We start from the raw sequence: 19,566 nt of genomic DNA, 5'->3' as shown, positions 1-19,566 counted from the left end.
TGTTGGGTCAGTTTATTTTATTTATCCATCTTTTTTGTTTGCACAGCACATTGTGTGGATGTGTATCTGTTACTCCTGATATGGATCTGGGGCGGGGAAATGTGCTCATATTGTCCCCTGTTAGCAGCTTTCATGCCTAAACAAATATTTTGTGACACATGGTACATGATTGAACGGATGTATAATTCTTGCATTTTTTCTTGAAATGTACTTCTTTATTTATGCGGGTATACATGCAGTATACTATGTGCTCCTGTTTCGATACATTCACACTCTTTTTATTTATTATCTATTGTAATTAATGCTAACATGTCATTGTTGGTGTTAGTGTTATTTTTGATACACTTTGATTTGTATCCATTAAATGACCAGCAAGGGATGGGGATGGACTGTTATGTGCTATACTTGAAATTGAAAATGGAATTTTAAAAGGAAAGAAATCAATTAAATACCACCAATTCTGACATTAGCGAGAATACTAGTTTTTCATTTAATAATTTGTCAGAATAAAAATGAAGTGCACCTGTCAACTGCATTTACACTGTAGCTTTAAAGGCAGGCACCCTATTACAGGAACACACGTAGTCTTATTTTATATGCGTGCACTATATGATCTCAGATGTTGACTGAAAGTATGATCAGTATATAGTTGTTTTGTTTCAAAGTATCTAATAAAAAAATGCATATTTTACATCTGTCAACATTCAAAATGCATCATTTGTTATCCACTTAAAAGGTGCAATATGGAAGCATTAACTACCTGTCAAATTCATACTCCAAGAGTAACTGCTAACTGCTGCTATCTGTAGCTGCCATTTGCTAGTTAGCTTAGTTAGCTGTGCAGCTAGTGGTTCTATTCTGCCTCTGCCCAGACACCAGAGGAGTGTGGCATAGGAGCTTTGGACCACCGGGAAGAGGTGGTTTTCAGGTCCATGATGGCATCCCTTTTCAGGTACAAAGTGGTTTCACAAGCCCGCACAGGCCAGGGCTAGCTGGTTAGCATGCTAACTTTAGTAGATATCTCTGCAGAACAACTCATAGACGCCTTTGACATAACGACAAAGCTGTTATTTCTTCAATTCTCTTGATAATGTTAATAAACGACATTTTTTTATTCTGACATATTGCACCTCTTCTTCCCACTGAGAACTGCAACGTCAGATGGTTTACCTGTTTCAAGTGGTGTGATTGTTCAACCTGTCACAACTTAATATCATTCAGCAAATATGCTTTAAATTAAACTATTTCCATTTGGAAAAGTGCAGGAAAATCATCTGTCTTATCCTAAAACACAGCAGAACTGAAGACAGTTAGGAAAACTGATAAATACTGTGACATCTTTGAAAGTTGTAATGATGGTGGTGGTGTTATTCTTCATCTCTCCAACAGATGTCCCCCTAATGTCATCTTTCCCAGCTCCACTCAGAAAAGAGGCAGACATACATAATCCAATCTTTATATTGTAGATACATTTATATAATATCTTTTTTCTTTACAATGAAATTGATCTGTCACACAAGATGACCCAAAAAAAAGAGAGCACACAATACAGTCAATAAACCAAACCTATAGAACCTATGATTGTCACTTACTGCGAGTCACAAAAAAAGTACATACCGTGAATAAATAATCTACAGAAATATGTACAATATGCACAACAAGAATTCAATGGAAGTGCAAATAAAGCTTTGGATCCCTGTACAGGAAATAAGGTAAGCAGATGTAGACTGAGCCAGCTGTCCCCAACATACAGTATGAAGCAATAATCATCTAGAAGTCATAAATTTACAGGACATTTAGTAACATTTAGGCTTTGAGCTCCTGCATTTAATGACTTTTAATAAAGAGCTGAGCAAAAAACTGAAATCAGAGAGAAGTAAAATGAACACATCATATTATGTACAGTGTATCGCATTCCACAGAAAACTGAAGAGTATTTAATGCTCGTCGTCCAATGAGGATCAAGGCAACAACCACGGGACTACAGGCGGCTGAGAGAGACAGAGGCAGAGAGAAAGAGGGATCCAGAGAGGAGGCGACTCACTGCAGAGCAAAAATGAAAAAAACCCCAAAACTCATTGTGCTCCTGCTGGCTCCGTTAGCCGGTACGTACTGAAGCAGCCTGCGATATTTAACACTGTACAACTCTGCGACCTTTTCCCATCTAGACCAACTGAAGACCAGAAGAAGACGAAGAAGAAGAAGAGGAGCTGGTCAAAGGAGTTGCATGTATGTTTGTGTGTGTACCTCGCTCCTGTCGGTTCGGTAACACACACACTTAGCACAATGCACACATGTGAGCTGAAGTCTTCTGTAATGTCCCAGACTTTAAGTCTCTGCTGGGTACAGTAGCTCTGAGTTACCCAGAGTTCAAGTACTCCAGCGCCACTTCATAGCAAAACTTGTACTGATCCTAGGAGACAAGAAGAGACGGACAAAACATTAGAGACATGTGCATGGCTGGATTAACTGGCTGTTCTTAACAGCCACACTAGAAGGTGAAGTCATCATACAGAGGTGGAGATGCACTATTGTTTAAATATGGGGATAAAAGCAGAGTCTCTGTTCACATTAAAGGGGCACTGTGTGGTTTTGGAGAAGAAACTGAACCTCAGAATTTTAATATTAACAGTATTATTGAGGTAATAATACAAACTCAGAAATATTTATTTTCCGTAACTCAATAAACAACCTGTTCTCAGAGGAAAATAAGGTCCCCAGAACACTGTTTGAAGCTAGAAAGGTGGCAGGGTCTGCCACATAAGAAGCACTTCTGGGCAGTCAGCCTTTTCCTGTCGAGCAGTGTTTGTTTATTTAATTTGTTTAGGCATTAAAAAAATCAGTCATTGAAGATCTTCCTCTTTTGATTAAAATTTCTTCCCCAAAACTACATAGTGCACCTTTAAAAATGACAGACATTGTTGTGCAATGAATGAAAAAAGACAGCTGGAGGCAGATGTTCAAACACTGGCTCCTTTTTTACCTCCCCAGCTGCACAGTCACAGTGTCAACAGTAATAAAAGAAACTGAGGGAGTGCTTGTTCCCATCCACTACTGTAGGGAGGTGAGTCTTTGAGATAACAGTGGCTGGCCTTAACTCTCCAGTTGGAAAATCATTATAGCATTGCAGAAGAAAAGGGTGCAACAACATGGTGTGATTAAACGCGCACCAGCCGAACATAATGTGTCAATGGGAGGAAGGTTGGATCAGATCTGTGTGGAGCGTTGAGCAGTTTGACTTAATCTAACTTCAGTGGAGGCTGAATTCACATGTAAGTTACCATTTGCTACTTCTAATTCAGCCAAGTGTAAAAACGTTTTTTTTTTATGTGCAAAATAAAAAATTCTCATAAAAACATGTGGATTAAAATGCACCTAATGTTGGATCGTTGTTGGGAGTCACAGAAAGGGTTGTCCACAGACCACCCTAATCCTATGTTGGAAAGGTGGAGGGCCGCAGGATTTCTGATGCTATTTGACCTTGTTTGCGCACTGAATGCCGTATTCATTTACTGGAATTCTCATTAAGCACTTATTAATGCACGTATTGCTTGTCAGGGTCGGTTGCCTATTTGACAGTCCAGACACAGATACGTACAGATTGGATTTTTAAAAATGTGCAGGCTGCATTCTGATGATACTTTCGCTCTAATTTGTAAAAAAAAGGGCAACAACATTTTTTCTCTTTTTCAGTAAATGTAACAATCTTGAAGGGAATAAAATATAACACACAATTTCAATAAGCATTTGTAAATATTTTTTATGAATTATCTTATTTGCCGTGATCACCGAATAGTTTAGATGTCCTATAGCTCGATAGACGTAAGTAGAATTTTGTGACTTTTAAAGGGGCAATCCAACGATTTTACACATGAAGGCCAATTTAATTGCTGCAGGGTGAATCAGCCTGTGATATTGAGGTGAATATACCAGGTATAGAGGGTCTAATGAAAATATGGTTGCATCGTGGGAAATGTTGGGGAACTTTTTGAAACGTTAAAAAAAAAAAAAGAAATTTGGATATTTTGTTCCCTTCTGTTTTGATTTTGACCGTCCTTTTTTAATGTCCCCCCCTGCTTTATGTAAGACTAACTAGCTGGAGCACCCCTTTGAATACCATCTGGCGCTCTTTTAGATTATAAAAAACTCTTCCAATTATTCCAAGTCTCAAAAAAGTGCTGCTGCACAGCTCCTCACCAGTAGGTCCACCATGTTGGGTTTATTGTTCCGTAGTGTTTTGACAGCGTGGAAAACATCCACAGAGCGCTGGTGTTGAAGCATCTCACACACAATGCTGATGGCACAAAATGTCCCACTGCGACCGCCTCCATTCCTAGAGTTGTCACAAAGAAGGGAAACATCAGAAAATATAATAAAAGAAAAGTTGAGCGACATTTAGTTTAACATAGAAAGGTGAGGGTTGATCACAGAGCTGGCAGAGGACTGAGGAGTGTCAGAGTTTTTTGATGCAGTGAAGCTCTTCAGTCAGTAGGTGGAGATGTTTCATTTTTAATGCCAGCTCTGGATGAACTTCCCTCTGCACTCAGTGTTGTGATAACTTACAGACAGTGGACCACAGTGCGTCCCTCGCCCCCGTCGTACTCTTCCTGCCACTTGTCCACCTGTCGGATCAGCTTGAGGAAGGAGCGTTTGGACATGGGCGTGTCTCTGTACATGGGCCAGCCCAGGAACTGGAACTGCTGCACCATCCGGTAGCCGTCCTGAGGCTGGAGGGGAAGGACACACCGGTTATCCCGGGTTAACACACAGGGGGGGGGGTTAATCGCTGCTGTGCAAAGATGCAATCAGACTGTAAAGATGCAGCGACGCTAAGCCTCGAAGTAGGACAAGAGATGGATAAGGGTGCACAAAAGAGATGAATGCGCAGATAGACGGTTTGATAGATGAGCACAGTTACTGCTGGAGACAGATCAAAGATGCAGACACTCTAAATCACACTCAGACATATCGATCAATAACACTTGTCAGTGATCATGTGTGATTAGAGTGTATTCCACGTAACACGCTGGCGGTGCCTCTGCCGGCCGACACGTTAATATGAGGAATGATTATTGACAACCGGAGCTAAGGAGCTTACGCAGGTGACTGCAGGTGACGCTGCCACGGGTCAGGACCCTTTCTGTGCAGCTCAAAGTTAAAGGGTCAGTTCACCCAAACAAAAAAATCACATAGTCTGACTGACCGGTTTGGTTTTTGGCGCTCACATCATTTAAATATGAAATGTAAAACTTGTTCAGCAGCTTGTCTTTTAAGAATCAGTCAGGGATTATGCCTTCACTAAAAAGTACTTCCATAAAATACTGTCAACCAAAGGGAAACAAAATAAATATGAGAAAAACGAAAAACACATTTCTTTTACACAAGTTTAGGTATATTTCTTCTGACCTTTGTTTAGTTTTTTCCTTTTGTCTTATGAAATACTGGATAAAAATCAATAAAATAAAACTAAGTGAGCAGGAAAAATTATTCTTTGATTGAGCTGCCCAACAATTATGTCGACACTGAGGTCTCAAACTGTTATTAGTGGTTTCAAGTTGCTTTAAATTAAGGGGGCTTAAGCCAAATTATGTTGGTGACTCTAGTCATTTTGGGGGAGACTTGTACTTCTCTGTAATTTTACCCGTACTTAAGTATGTATTACACCATGTTATCTACTTAGTTCCTTTCTAAAATCATAATTAAGTACAATTTGAATTAATATCTCAACCTTTCATCTGCATTTTTGCGGTATATAAATCTGATCACAAACAAGTCAATGAAAACTCTGACACTAAACATCAATGGTTAAAAAGTAACTAATACTCTGAGTAGTGTTTGAGAAGGATACCAGCAATTTTACGAGTAATATTTCAGTAATGTAACACACACAGAATTTCAGTACTTTTTCCACCACTGGTGGCCTAATGTCCCTTTAAACACAGCACGTCTACAGGTGGCCCCTTGTCACAGATTTAATGTGCCTATGAGTTGTTGGAGGTATAAAAAAAAAGTGATTCCTCTACTTTTGTTTCATGTGAAAACAGAATTTAACATAAAAGGGGAATTATCAAAGACAAGTCAGAAAAATAATTATGATTTTATGCAGAAATATATTTTGCATTCTCTCCTATCCCACCAATCACCATGAGACCCCTCAGATTGATATTGTGAATTCAGATTGGAAACCACTGATCTCAAAACCTGCACTGATAAAACCAAAACTACTTAAATGCCTGGATACCACTTACTGCAAATGAAAGAATGTGTTTATTTTAGTTCACGTTCATGTTTAGTTCATGTTCTACCCAAAAGTTGTTGATTGTAGAAACAGCCACAGTTCTACTGGGTTTCTACCTTTTTAACAACGTGTGAAGCTGCAAAACTTGTAGCAATAGCACCTCGGTCCAATCACTGGTACAGTGGCATAGTTAAAGGACAGAAAGACTCAGCCTCTGCACAGCTTGAATGGACAGGCCGGCGTACGAGTGGGATGTGTGAGGTGTGCAGTCACAGAATAAATTGGCTGTTGTGATCACCACAGGGAAGACGAACAACTTACAAAAGTTACACAAAAAGGGCAGCAGAAGAGAGAAACTACATGACAGCTCCATCACACAACTGTGTTTTCTCCAAAATAAATGGTTGTTTTGAAGCGTGACCCTCCTGTGCCACCGTACCCGTGCTGCGTTGTAGATCCGGAATATCCTGCTGATGATGTCCTCCTCCAGGTCGGCAGAGACAAACTCCACCTGGATGGGTCCGTGGCGGTGGACTCCGTTTTCTGGCCAGTACTGTGGGCACAACTAAACAAAATAGGCACGTACACACACACATACATTCACACGAGCAGAGAAGCAGGTACACCAGCGCACACACAGACGAAACAAAGAAAAACACACAAGGAAAACAAAAGACATGAAAGATGATTCATTAGTTTCAGAATCTAACTGAAGACACTGACAATAATTTAACTTCATACACAGAGATGTTGAACAGGTTTGAGTGGGATTACAAAGTTCACAAGAAACAAGAGGTAGACGGAAGGAAGGTGAATTAATTCAGTGTGAAGTGCTCTCCTTTTAAAATATGATGACCTGCCTCTTCACTGGAGAACATTCAGAAAAAGCTAGAATACATTTTTGATGGACCAAACACTGGAAACAGATGCACTCTCAGGATGACAGCTTGACCCTTTGTTCAACAAATCAAACAGAAATTCCTGGAAAAACTTTGTTCTTATCAGCTCAGAAAAACACACATACTTTCTTTCTTCAAAGCTGTTTTCTTTACTTTTCTTTCTGGCTAAGAGAAAATCGGAAGGAGTCTTTGTTGTGAAGAAACAGTATAATCAAAAGATATGTTGCTTAAAATAAGGTTGATATTAGATTATTTAATAATTTGATTCTTAATATTTAGCTATCAATTTCAACCATTAATACATTACTTTAAGCTAACTTTACCTATCTTTAAACCGTAGCTCTGTCACTTTAACTAACTTTTCAATTGCTAATTCATTACTTTTGGCTGCAGTCAGGCCAGAAAAAGAATAAGATGTTTTTCATGTCATAACAAGACATTTTCGCATTATTATCACATATAGATTATAGACGCATTACAGGCACATTACAGTATAACTTTTCTTGTTAAAACAATACCCTCTTTACCTTGTTATAATGTGGAACATTTCATGTTATAAAGAGACAAGCTGGTCTCCCTGGTTGACTCCGTGTGGTATGTACCTTGACTGCAAACTGGCTCTTGGCTTCATAGTGTAGCCATACTTCTCACAATACCATCCGAAATGATCAAATAACAGCAGAATCTTGCCATGTCTCAACCTACGCATGAAGTAGAACTGAAGTTCCTTGCACACCATTTCCTCATTGAAACATGAGTATCACATTTTTACACCATTTAATTGCGCGATAAATAGAATATTGTTATAGTAAGAAAAGTTTCCTGGTATGTTGTGATGAATTTGTATGTTGCATATAGTAATGTGACAACAACAACAGCAACAACAATAATAATAATATATACAGAAATGAAATGTAACTTTTACATTTACTGTAAGTAATGCACTTAAATACAATTTTGAGGTGTTTGTAATTAGTAACCACTACATTTTAGGGCCAAATACTGTGCTTTTCACTCACCACCCAAAATCTGACAACCTTACTAGTCACTTTGGCGATTACATGCTGCATCAGAGCCAAAGTAGTGCATTTTTAAATTATTCATTTTATTTCAATCCGACTAAAAAATGACTGAATATCAGATCTGATAATTGGCCAGGCGGGTAGTCGGTCGACCCATAGAATACAGTGTATATATACATGTAAATATAAGTATAATTTACTTTAAGTTTGGATACTTCAATACATTTAATATCAGATTGTTTGAGACTTTAACTCAAGTACTAGTCATATGGTTGACGTTAACACATGGTATCTTTACTTTTACTTAAGTATGACTTTTGGCTACTTTATACCACTCTGGGAACAAATACTAACACAAAACATTTAACAAGTAAAATGCCACTTGAGTGGATCTGGTTTCAGATTTTGTTTGACATAATTGCAGATTGAAAGCTTAAAACTTCGCTTAAAAACAAAAAATAATCCACAGTTGTAGTCCTAATTAAAAGTATTAAGAGGCAGTCACTGATGGTGTTATTGACTGCTCTAGCAGCAGTGTTGAAAAAGTACAGAGGGAGAAATAAACCCCGGGGACGGCATAAGAGCTGCAAAATCTCCCCTATTTCCGCTCCTTAGGAGAGAAAGCCCTGTTAAGAACATGCACCTGCAGAGCGCGCCGCCGGCCTCACAGCACTAAATCAGACTGGTGGAAGCGTACACACACAGATGGACACATTCTGCACTGACAGTCGTGCTTACATACTGATTCATGAACAAACAAGGGGAAAAAAAAAAGAGACTACCTGAGAAGAATGCAAATAACAGGCCTGAGTACACGCATACAGATGGACAGACAAATATACGCTCACTTTGTTTCTCTGACACACGAACAGCACAAACACACATACAGTCTCTATGGCAGCAAAAAGCACCACTTTTCTGGCTTTCTCTGAGAGCCTGTCAAAACTTGACAAATTCAACAGATGCAAAAACAAAGATGCTGATGGAGAAGATGGTGAACCTCCACCTCCCTCGTCTACATCTACGCCTGCCCCCCTACCCTCCCTTCCCCACCTGTGCTGTTTCCTGGGCTGGCTGACTGGCTGGCTACAGTGAGAATATTGAATGAAAGGCCTTTTCTATCCAGCCAGTCAGCCAGTCAGTCAGTCACCTAGGGAAAGGGGATTTGGATGGGGAGAGCAGCCTGGCTTCAGGCTTTGATCCCCGGGTGTTATGACAGAGCCTCGGGCTGAGAAATCTGGAGAGTCTCTTCCACAGGCCTCTTTCTCCATCTACCCGCGCTTTCATGGCAAGTCCTCTTCCACTCTGCGGCTTCTACCTTATTTCAAACATATTCTGTATACACATATATTATGTGTTTGCCAGCACAGATACATCCCTGGGCTTTTTTCCCTGGGTTCATGGTGGAAGTAAACAAAAAAAAAAAAAGAAAGAAAGTAATCTTTCCTGGAATCCAGTTCCCATGCTGTCCTTTTGTACGACTTTATTAGATACAGACGTCTGATGAAAGGAAGTGCTTCATCTGTCATCTGTTTGTGAGTGCACTTCTTGCAGTATCCCTTGAGGATTATTTTCTGTGATGTTTGCACGTGTGTGTGTGTGTTAATGCACATGTATCAGGTCGGGTTTACCTGTGCTGGGTCGACGTCGTTGAGCATCACTATGGATGTGCAGTGGTAGTCCAGCACCAATCTCCAGAAATCCTTCACTGTGTTTGGCAACGGGTGCTGGGTCACTATGAATGCAGAAGGCTGCTTGTAGCTCTGGAAGATAAGGGAAGAAAAAATGCCATTTTAAAAAACGGTGGCTAAATACACCACATGCATGTGGAAGCGGAGAACTAACCAAGAATAAACCAACAACCGTTTTGAAATGTCCTCCATCCTTTGACCTGCTTCCCACTGAGAGTTGTTTTCTAATGGCGATTCCATGTCTAGGGAGATCAGAGCAGGACGCTGCACTTTTAATGTGGTTCCTGGCTCCCAAAGATAGCCCAGTGGTGACTGAGAGGATCCTGTACCTGAAAGGTCACCGGCTCAATGCAGGCAAGAGCCAAAAAGTCCATCACCGGACTCGTGCTTTGTCAAGGTGTTCTTTGTTAGGTCCACCCTGAATAAATTTAACACTTGAAAATTGCCTTACATTGCATTTAGGGTTTATTTTTGTGTTGTCCTGTGGTGCGTTTTAGTCGAACAGAGCTGTTAATTTAAGTCCAAGTCAAGTCTCAAGTACAGTATGTACATGAGGGCTAAGACAGAGACTTTCTTTCATGATCCCATACTACATCTTTTGTTTTGAAATTACAGAAAAGGTATTTCATACTGTGCCTTTAATAGTCCCAACTAAAGGTAGCTGTTCTAGAGCTTTTGACACAATCATACGGTCTTCAATAGCAGATAAAGTTGTCATGAAACTTCTTGAAATTGCTGTCCACTGCTGTTTCCGAGGTCAAAAATGAACATTGAAACTTAACTTTTAAGCCAACAGTGAGGAGGAGTCCGAAACATGCTCATAAAAATGGAAATTTCAACATCTACATCTGCTCACAAGGATGAAGATCATGCAATTTGACTACAACCTCCATACAGGCTACTAAATGGGTGTAAAGGTGAGTCTATTTCTTTGACTGTTGCTTTTTAAGGTCAACCTTTGGAACCATGGACGTCAATTCAGCTTTTAATGGGTGAAAAATCTAATTTATCCAAGAAAAAAGCTTGAAAATTTAGAGGTCAGTAATACAAGTCCTGCTCACTTCTTCCCTCCATATATCTAATTTTAAGCTTTTCTTCTTGTAGAGCCCTTGTCTGTACTTGACAGCACAATACATTTCAATAAATGTCCTTTCATTTTTTTATACCTTCTGTTTTGTGAACACCGAATATTTATTTTAGTTTTTTGTCCTGTGACACTTTTAAATGACACTTTATGTCCCTGTGGTGTGATGACATCCATGTGAGAAAAAGTCCTCAGTATCAAGCTTTTAGCTCTGCGTCAAGATATTTCCAGCGCAGCCGAATTCATTTATTTTTCAGGTATGAAAAACATTAGCGATGTTAATTAAGAACACAGAGAAATCCATTGAATAAAAGGCTGAAATACCAGCGTCACCACTCATAGAGGATATTTTTTCCATTAACTGTCATGGGTAAAATACCTGCTTTGACATCAGTGATTAGCATTTGGCAAGAAAAACAACATGTGGGACAGTTCCAGCTCACACAGAGTCAATTTACCACTTTAAAATGACTGAGATTCAATTTGCAAAGAATTCCAATAATGCTGGACGGCTCCTTCAAGTAACTCTGTGAAGAAATGTCATTAAATATCCTTAAAAGGTAAAACGTTCTTCACTTTGAGGTGCTATAACTACTACACCCGCCTGCATCTGGCTAAAGGGCTATCACACCGCCTCTAAATATGATTTTCTTTCTGTATATTCATTTATTGCAACTGAAATGAACTTTATTACATCTATTTACCCCTTACTCCACAGACTCATAATCAATCTGCCCCTTTAATGTTTTCAACGCTTATGTGAAACCATTCTACCTCATTATTCACACTTTTTTCTCTTTTTACCTCCATGCATATACAGAATATATCTACTCATCCTGGTTCTGTGACTTCTCTGACAACAGGTCCACTATTTTTTCTGTTCTGTACAAAAAAAATAAAAAGATCTCTAAAACAAAGAAGTTTAAAGTTAGTGTCTGCTTGACTCTTACATCCATGAGTGCAGCGTTGATGTAATTGGAGCTCTCCCCATCGATGGTGATCAGGAATGGGAGGCAGCGGTCAGGAGGGAGCACGTCCATGCAGCGGTTCTTCTCGTGGTTCCTGGGCAGCAGGGCGATGCTGCAGTCCTCCACCCGCAGCGTGGGAGTCACCATGTTCAGAGTCTGTCAGGGTTGAAGCAGAATTACACGCTGTCATACCGATACAGGAAGGTAGGCACTTGGGTCTTGAGTGTGCTAATTATCTCCCAATATGGTAATTAACAATGCAATTCTTTAATCAGTTACATTAGCGATAGCTCTAACTCCCCTGATGCGACTGTGATGAAACTTAGGGGGGAGATGCATCCCATATAACTCTGATTGGTCCAGGGAGGGGCGCTGCGATTACAGATTAAAGCAAGGTGACATATTTGCTACTGATTGGCCCAGAGGGGGACTGCCATTCATCAAGAGACAACATGTTTACTGTTGTTTTCAACTCATCCTGCACTTGAGCTAATGCTTTATTAAGGATTTGCATACAGGGTCCTATTAGCCTCATTATGTTAAAAATCTCCTCACCCTAAACTCCTCTTTAATGGGGCTGGAGTTGGTCTGGGGGTCCAGGCGGTTCATGTCGTAGTACACGGAGCGGAGCTGGCTGGCAGGAATGGTGGTGTCGCCACAGAGACAGGCCTCCAAAATGGCATCGTGGATGAAGACATACTGCTCCTGCAAAAAACAGCATCCTCATTGCGGATCTATCAGGCTTCTAAGACTCACGACAACGAACCACATGTGATTTTATTTTTACCAGCAGCAGCAGCAGCAGCAGCAGCAGAAATGCATGAGCCAGTGTTCCTCTGCATATTTGCTCAGAGAATTCAATGACCTTTCCATGACCTTACCATGAGTATTATTTACCCCTAAGGCCGTTCCTATGACTAATATTTGTCATTGTCTATGTTCAAAGGTTACATTACATATTTTTGCATTTTTTGGTACGTAGCTGACTTAATTCTCTTATGAAACTGACATTTTAAAAACCTTGAAATATTTAGAGGCCTGGAACAAAGTATTTTCTTAAATTCCATGACCTTTTCAGGTTTTTCATGACCCTATCAAACCTGGGTGACCTTAGCCGGGTTGAGACTTCGTCATCATTATTGTCATGAACAAGGATGACATCTCCACAACAAAAACACAAACCCCCGCTGTCCTTAACTTCATGCGGAGCAAAACTAGAAAATCGCGACACATTTCCTCCTCCTCGCATCAGTCAGTCAAGCAGTCGACGTGGTGACACAGCTTGAGGCTTGATGCAAATCTTTTCTGAAGTGACATTTTCAGCTGACACTCCCTTGTCACTTCGGACCAGAATCGGCACACATGCATGCACAGGGGGTCAGTGATTTACAGATTCACGGAGAAACATGTGTTGCCATTTGTTAAGTCTAGTGCAGCATGTGAACTGTCGACCTGCTGGCTTGACTAGCTCGGGCTGGGTCGGCGGGTCGGCGGCAATACGGCGCTCGAACCACAGATTGATAGATCTTATCTGAGCTCATAAACTACAAACAACAACAAGGCTTTTCATTTCAGCGGACAGATTAAACCACGTTGGAGAGTTAGTGTCTGGCCGCGGGCTGAGGAGCTGTGCCAAACAGCCTGAACACCTGCGAGGGAAAACACACACATACACACACTTTGAAGGTCACTGAACTTGAGGAGAGTGACTCAGGGTGAACAACATTTGGTCTCCAGTTACTCAAATCCCAATCCGGACGTCAACGATGAAACATTTGCCCATTAAGTCCAATGACGCTTGTGATTTAAAGGGAATTACGGTGAAATGATGCATCCAACGAGACTATGGACACCTCCAGATGGCCGGTGTTCAGGAAAGCGCAAAGTCCTTCGATAGCCCATACTGGCATAAAGCTGGAGGATGAGCCAGGGATGTTTTCAGTCATCAATATGAGCTAAATGCTCTCAGTTACAAGCCTCTAAACCCTTTTATTATAGCATGTATTGGCAAGCACTTGTGCTTAGCATCCTGGGAAATAGTTGGGGAATGCACTTCAATAAATGTCTTTTGTGAGAAATGATCATAAAAATGTAAAGCTGTAGCCATAAATACATCAGCTGTAAATATAAACACCATTCATCTCATATTTCAGGCAGGTTAAAACAAGCACTGAAGAGCACTTGTCCTACAGCTATCAGGTAAAGGTCAATTATCATTTGAATAATATTCCCAGTGTTTGAAAAATGCGGCACTTGAAGTGGCACTTCAAAATGACGGACAGCAAAAAATTAAAACTAATTATGCTGCATTTTTAAAGATAATGGGCATCATCAGTCACTGGCAAAATAGTTAAAAACCTTCACCGGCTGGATCGCTGTTCCGGCAGAGTTATTGCTAATAAATGCAAGGTAATAATTTATTTTACCAAAAAAGAATACATGTTTTATAAAGGAGCTCCTTTCTTTGCTATTAATTCTGAGCATTTGTTCAGGAGCACCAGTGAAGTGGGGCTTATGCTAAGAATTACTCGCAGATACTAGTTAATCCATATTTGATGGCAGCAGCTCGTCAAGCTGCGTCCTCACTCTCTTCCTCTTACAGGATGAGTCTCTGTGGAACAGCCCAGCTCTGCTGAAGCCGCTGTGGGACCCGATCTACCGTACCTCAGTCTGGACCATGTTGACCCTCCGTGAGCGCAGCTCCCTCACGCAGTTGTAAATGTCCACCACACCCTCTCTCTCTGCCATGTCCAGCATGATGTCGATGACGATGAAGCAGCCTGTTCGTCCCGCTCCAGCACTGCAGGAAAAGGCACAGGGGGAACATCAGGAGGGCAACAGAAAGCACTGTTTTAGGACACCAAGTTTGTTACGTACTAACATTGACTGACAAACAAATGTCACCTATGTAGGAGGAAATAGTATTATTCTTTCTATTCTTCAGGTTGATATTTTAATGTTTTGGTTTGTCTTCGACATATTGCCTTTGAGCTGCAGTTCTGCACAGGTTCAATCTCTAGAACTGCTGGTTTTCAATCTACAGACCGTGGAGAATGCTATCTACTACCCGGTGGGACAGCGAACAGGTGAACACAAGTGTAGTGTCAGGTTAGACATAGTAGAAACAAAAGTGTGACTTAGAGTGGTCAGTTTCAGTGCACACCAACCTGCAGTGAACCACCATGGGTCCAGCATTGGTCAGGGTCTTGGACTTGACTCTCCTAATGAACCCCAGCAGGCCCGTGGCGTGATAGGGCACGCCGTGGTCCGGCCAGCCCGTGAAGTGAAACTGTCGAATCTCCCGGATCTCATGAGCCCCTCTCTGAGGAACAGAGTCATCATGTTAAACACACAAAGCGCAGCAGAGGACAACGGGGATGTGGTGAGTAGACAGACGATACAGTGTACAGACCATGTAAGAGGTCCTTCTAAAGCAAATACAGAGTTAGATTGAATACAAACACACACTTCATGGGCAAAGTAGAGGAGGTCTTCAGCAAAGTTTACATTATCTAACAGCAAACAGTATTTTCAAGGCCACTGTAGCTTTTTTTCTTGACTCTATGCCTCGTCCTTCCAGGGATTTAAGTTACATTTATAGTCTGAGCAGTGTGAATCAAACATAAGACAACAGGGTTTGTAGTTTTCATTAAATGGAATTTAAGTTTACTTTAAAGGTGGACTTGGAGTTTAATTAAACACAGTTTAACAACTACAATGTGATTGTATTCTTAATTACTAATTGTTTGTTCTTCAAAATGAATGACCCAATATATTTCAAGTCAAACAGAGTGGGAACCTAATGGTTTAAAAGGGTCTCAATGGGAAAAATGTCAGTAATTGAACAGAACATGCTATCCTTCTTTAGCAACAGTTTTTGGGGTAATTTGCTGCTCCAGCTAAATTAGATTACTCTTTTTACATGCTTTGTTTCTATCATCTTAGAATTACTTCTTTTTAAAACAACTACATTTGAAGTTCTGAATGATTTAAGCATCTTTCATATTATTCTGGGAGCATGTAGTTTTGTTTGTAGTAAAATCTGAATGATCCCAGTGAAACTGGTACAATCGATATGATACCTTTCATCTCAGTGTGAGCTGTGGATTGGGAGCTGGATGCATTGCTGCCTACCAAACAAGCCAAATACAGACACTGTTCAGATCCTACAAATAATGGCTTAATAAAAATTCTGTAGCTTATCGTCACACAGGGTCATGTTAGTTGGTTGTCAGTTATTTTTGGTTGAAAACAATTATATTAGGAGGAATATGAGTAGCATTAAAGGTGCAATATGTAAGAAAAGAAAGCCACCTGTCGAATTCAAAACAAATGGGAGCATGTCACCAGAGCAACTGCTAATTGCTGCTAACTGTAGCTGCTGTTAGCTAGTTGGCTCAGTTAGCCATGCAGCTAGCAGTCAGGATCTGGAGCTTGGAGCACAGAGGAAGTGGTGGTATTTACAGCACTAGCACAGGAGCTTTGGACGGAGACAGGATGGGGCTAGCTGGTTAGCATGCTTATGAGATAATGACCACATTTTCATTTTTGGATGAACTTATCCTTTAAAACTATTTTTGCCAAGTCTTATTACGACCCTGATGAGTAGTTTAAATAAAGTTTATATTGAAAACAGAACCAAGTCCTTTTTAATCAAGTCACGACAGCAGACAAACTTTAAAATATGACTCTCCTGGACCACTTAGAAACTACTCTCAAGGTGCTTATGAGCACAGCACATAACCCATAACTTCTTCAGCCAAACTGTTCAGTGGCCAGAGGTTGAGGTCTAGCACTGAGCAGCTCTCAGCTGAGCGAGTGTGCAGTGCTGTGGACTGATGCTGAAGAGCGCTGATTCAAATCTCTCAGTGGCCAATAAAGGTTAAATAGGCGTACCTTCTCTACAGCAAAGGTCCTGATGACGTACTCCGAGAGCAGCTCAGTCTCTATCAGCGTCACCTTGATGTCTCTGTAGATCTCTGTGTCATCGGGCCAGTACTTACAGCACTTCACCTGAGAGTGACAGAAGCAAGTGTTTCACAACCACATGCACACATAATTTATGCTAACTGCAATGCATTTACATTAGCACACACACAAGCACGTGCGCACACACACACACACAAGCACACACACACACACACACACACACACACACACACACACACACACACACACACACACACACACACACACACACACACACACAGCTTTATTTCACAGCATACCCTCATATAAAATCATTTGAAAGTCTCAAAGTTTCCAGACCATCATTTTTTCCATTAGAGATAATTGTCACCTAACATTACCTTGAATTTGCCACCTGATACTTCACTTTCTGAAGCGTTTCTTTCAAGTCAAAATGAGATTCGCTTCGCATTAGTTTGGACCCCAGGTCAAGGATCTGCTGTAAATGGGAATCTTATGTATCGATGGAGAGCTCATTCTCACATCGATGATGTGAGAATGAGTGTAAAGGTAGACCGCGCAGAGCGCAGGAACAGAGCAGAATAGGTACTGAGGGGGTGTCAGATTTGTCCACCTTAAATTTTTGACTACCAGCACGGAGAAATGGGACAAAACATTAAAAAAATAGTGTACTACAATTGGATGAGGGAGATATAACGACAATCCAATAATGATATGAAATAATAAACCCTCAGCTGTTTAAAACAGATTTCCCAACAGAAATCTAAAACACCCCACTGGAAATATTACTTGTATTAGGTATCATACGAGTGCAAAATTACCCCCTCCCCCTCCTCCTTTCTTTCCCGTTCAATTAAACTGTTGATACTGAGGGAGTAAGGCTGGTGATAGAGATTGAGATCACGGAGGTATATCAGAGAATGATAATTTTTGATGAGGGATAAATGTGACATCAGCCACAACTAGATTCAATTTTCATTTCTGGAGTCTGTGCGCTGATTAGGAATGAAATGAGATTTTGGTTTGTGGAGTGACACAGACAGAGGGGGACTTTCAGGTCCCTCTCTCTCTGACACCCCTGATGACTAATCCCCGATGACAATCACAAATCCACCGTCCGCTTCCAGCCAGATTGAATTAGGCAAAAGCCATTACCTTATTAGATCACTCTGAATCAGGCGCCTGGTTTGGGGGGGAATTAGCCTTTGGGCTAAATTATGCCAGCATACACACAGATGTTCTTTTGCATGGCCACACTTATGAGCATGCGTGTCTGTGTACACAGCACTTGAAGCCATTCGCTCGTATGGATAAAGTGTAAGGAAGAGAAGCACACGTAGCATCACCTCATCACACACATCAGCACGCCACCTTCCAAACCAAATCTCTCATACATCAAAGTGCGCCGAGCGCCGCTCCTGTGTGTGAAACCAGCAGGACAGAGGCTGTGTGTGTGCGCGTCTGTGTGCGTGCCAGGATTTTCCCAGAGTTCATCAGCGACTGTGCCGAGCAGATGGCCCGCTGTGATATGGCGGAGTGATTTTATGGGGCCCTCAGTGGATCCACCGTCACCGTGACCAACTGTGCCTGCCGCCCGCCATTGGACAAGGATCATATAACAGACGGTTTGGGGGCCCGGGCCCACCGAGGACGGCACCGCAGCTAAGCAGGTGTGGAGAAGGTGTGGGGCGGGGCGGGCTCGGCTCAGCTACTGTAGAGGAACGGCTTAATGAGGTACCTAGAGATGGGCCCATGAATCATTATCAGCTCTGCTACATTTAAGCCTCACCAAAAATGCACATCAGCGAAATCAAGGTGTGCCTGTGTTTAAGGGGCTCTCATTGCAAATGTGTTTAAAATTCTTGGAGAAAATTCCCCCGGCAGTCAAAGCATTACACTGTACGTTAGGACCTTCATTTTCTCTTGATTATAACCTAACCAGGAGGAACTACAGTGTGAGTTAAGTGGAACAAATTAGGACTGAAGTAGGGCTCCGGGTTTTCTTTTTTTTCCCGAGGCAGGCCACATGCTGTTGAGTGAACAAAGAGAAAGTCAAGGCTCTAGCATTAGTCTGAACATTATGAACCATCCTCACCACTCAATAACAGTCCCCTTTTGTCCAATGAGGACAACATTAAGAGATGTTTCTGCTAAGAGGAGCCTGGTAGACGCTGGCGGCTACAGCAGACTATAATCTCCTGTTATAGAGTCACTCAGATGAAACAGTAGTCAGTTGCCTGGATGCCTCTCTGGTAATGAAGGCCATCAATCAGTTTTTTTTTCTCACTTCTCACTGATCAGATAGATGGAAAAAGGGCTGCCGGCACGAGAGACCTATGCCTCACTAATCCGGCGCACACACACTCACACACACAGTAACATCTGGGCACTGATGTCTAAAGACGCACACAAAATGATGGCTCCTTTTGCCTTGAGATACAATCAGGCTGTCAGTCGACTGGGGGCAAGGTAATCTTATTTGAGATCTGCGGTTAGAGCAAACGTGTAATTAATACCAACCCTGCCCACTTCCACCAGGTTGGTCACCATGACGATAGCTGCCGTGTTCTCCTGCCAGACCATCCTCCAGAAGTCGAAGACCGTCTCCTGCATGGGGCCTTTGAGACAGAGAGAGGGGGTGACATTTCAGGAGAGAAGTTTCAACTCAATTTACCACAAAAAACATGTAGAGGAGAACTTTTTCAAACTCTGCTTTGGGAACACTTCATGTGGCA

The 19,566-nt window shown here is 41.4% G+C and overlaps 1 protein-coding gene across 8 annotated transcripts in view; it reads right to left on the bottom strand.

Moving 5' to 3' along the window:
* Positions 1-1,440: 1,440 nt before the first annotated feature.
* LOC311266815 (receptor-type tyrosine-protein phosphatase mu) overlaps positions 1,441-19,566 on the bottom strand; it is a 171,975-nt gene continuing 153,849 nt past the window's right edge. For 6 of the 8 annotated variants that reach the window (XM_084369382.1, XM_084369384.1, XM_084369387.1 and 3 more), the window contains 11 exons: positions 19,352-19,449; positions 16,799-16,915; positions 15,070-15,224; positions 14,567-14,702; positions 12,458-12,607; positions 11,885-12,058; positions 9,791-9,922; positions 6,678-6,803; positions 4,564-4,727; positions 4,198-4,333; positions 1,441-2,413 (listed from right to left, as the gene is read on the bottom strand). In XM_084369382.1, coding sequence (XP_084225508.1) covers positions 2,360-2,413; positions 4,198-4,333; positions 4,564-4,727; positions 6,678-6,803; positions 9,791-9,922; positions 11,885-12,058; positions 12,458-12,607; positions 14,567-14,702; positions 15,070-15,224; positions 16,799-16,915; positions 19,352-19,449 — 1,442 coding nt within the window. In that variant the 3' untranslated portion in view covers positions 1,441-2,359. The remainder of the gene's footprint in view (positions 2,414-4,197; positions 4,334-4,563; positions 4,728-6,677; positions 6,804-9,790; positions 9,923-11,884; positions 12,059-12,457; positions 12,608-14,566; positions 14,703-15,069; positions 15,225-16,798; positions 16,916-19,351; positions 19,450-19,566) is intronic. The other 2 variants (XM_084369385.1, XM_084369383.1) reach the window with 2 other exon arrangements.

The sequence above is a fragment of the Pagrus pagrus genome (assembly GCF_965226575.1).
Source record: "Pagrus pagrus genome assembly, chromosome: 12".
NCBI lineage: Eukaryota > Metazoa > Chordata > Actinopteri > Spariformes > Sparidae > Pagrus > Pagrus pagrus.
The sequence above is the reverse complement of the archived record's forward strand: the minus strand, read 5'-3'. Positions and strand labels throughout refer to the sequence as shown.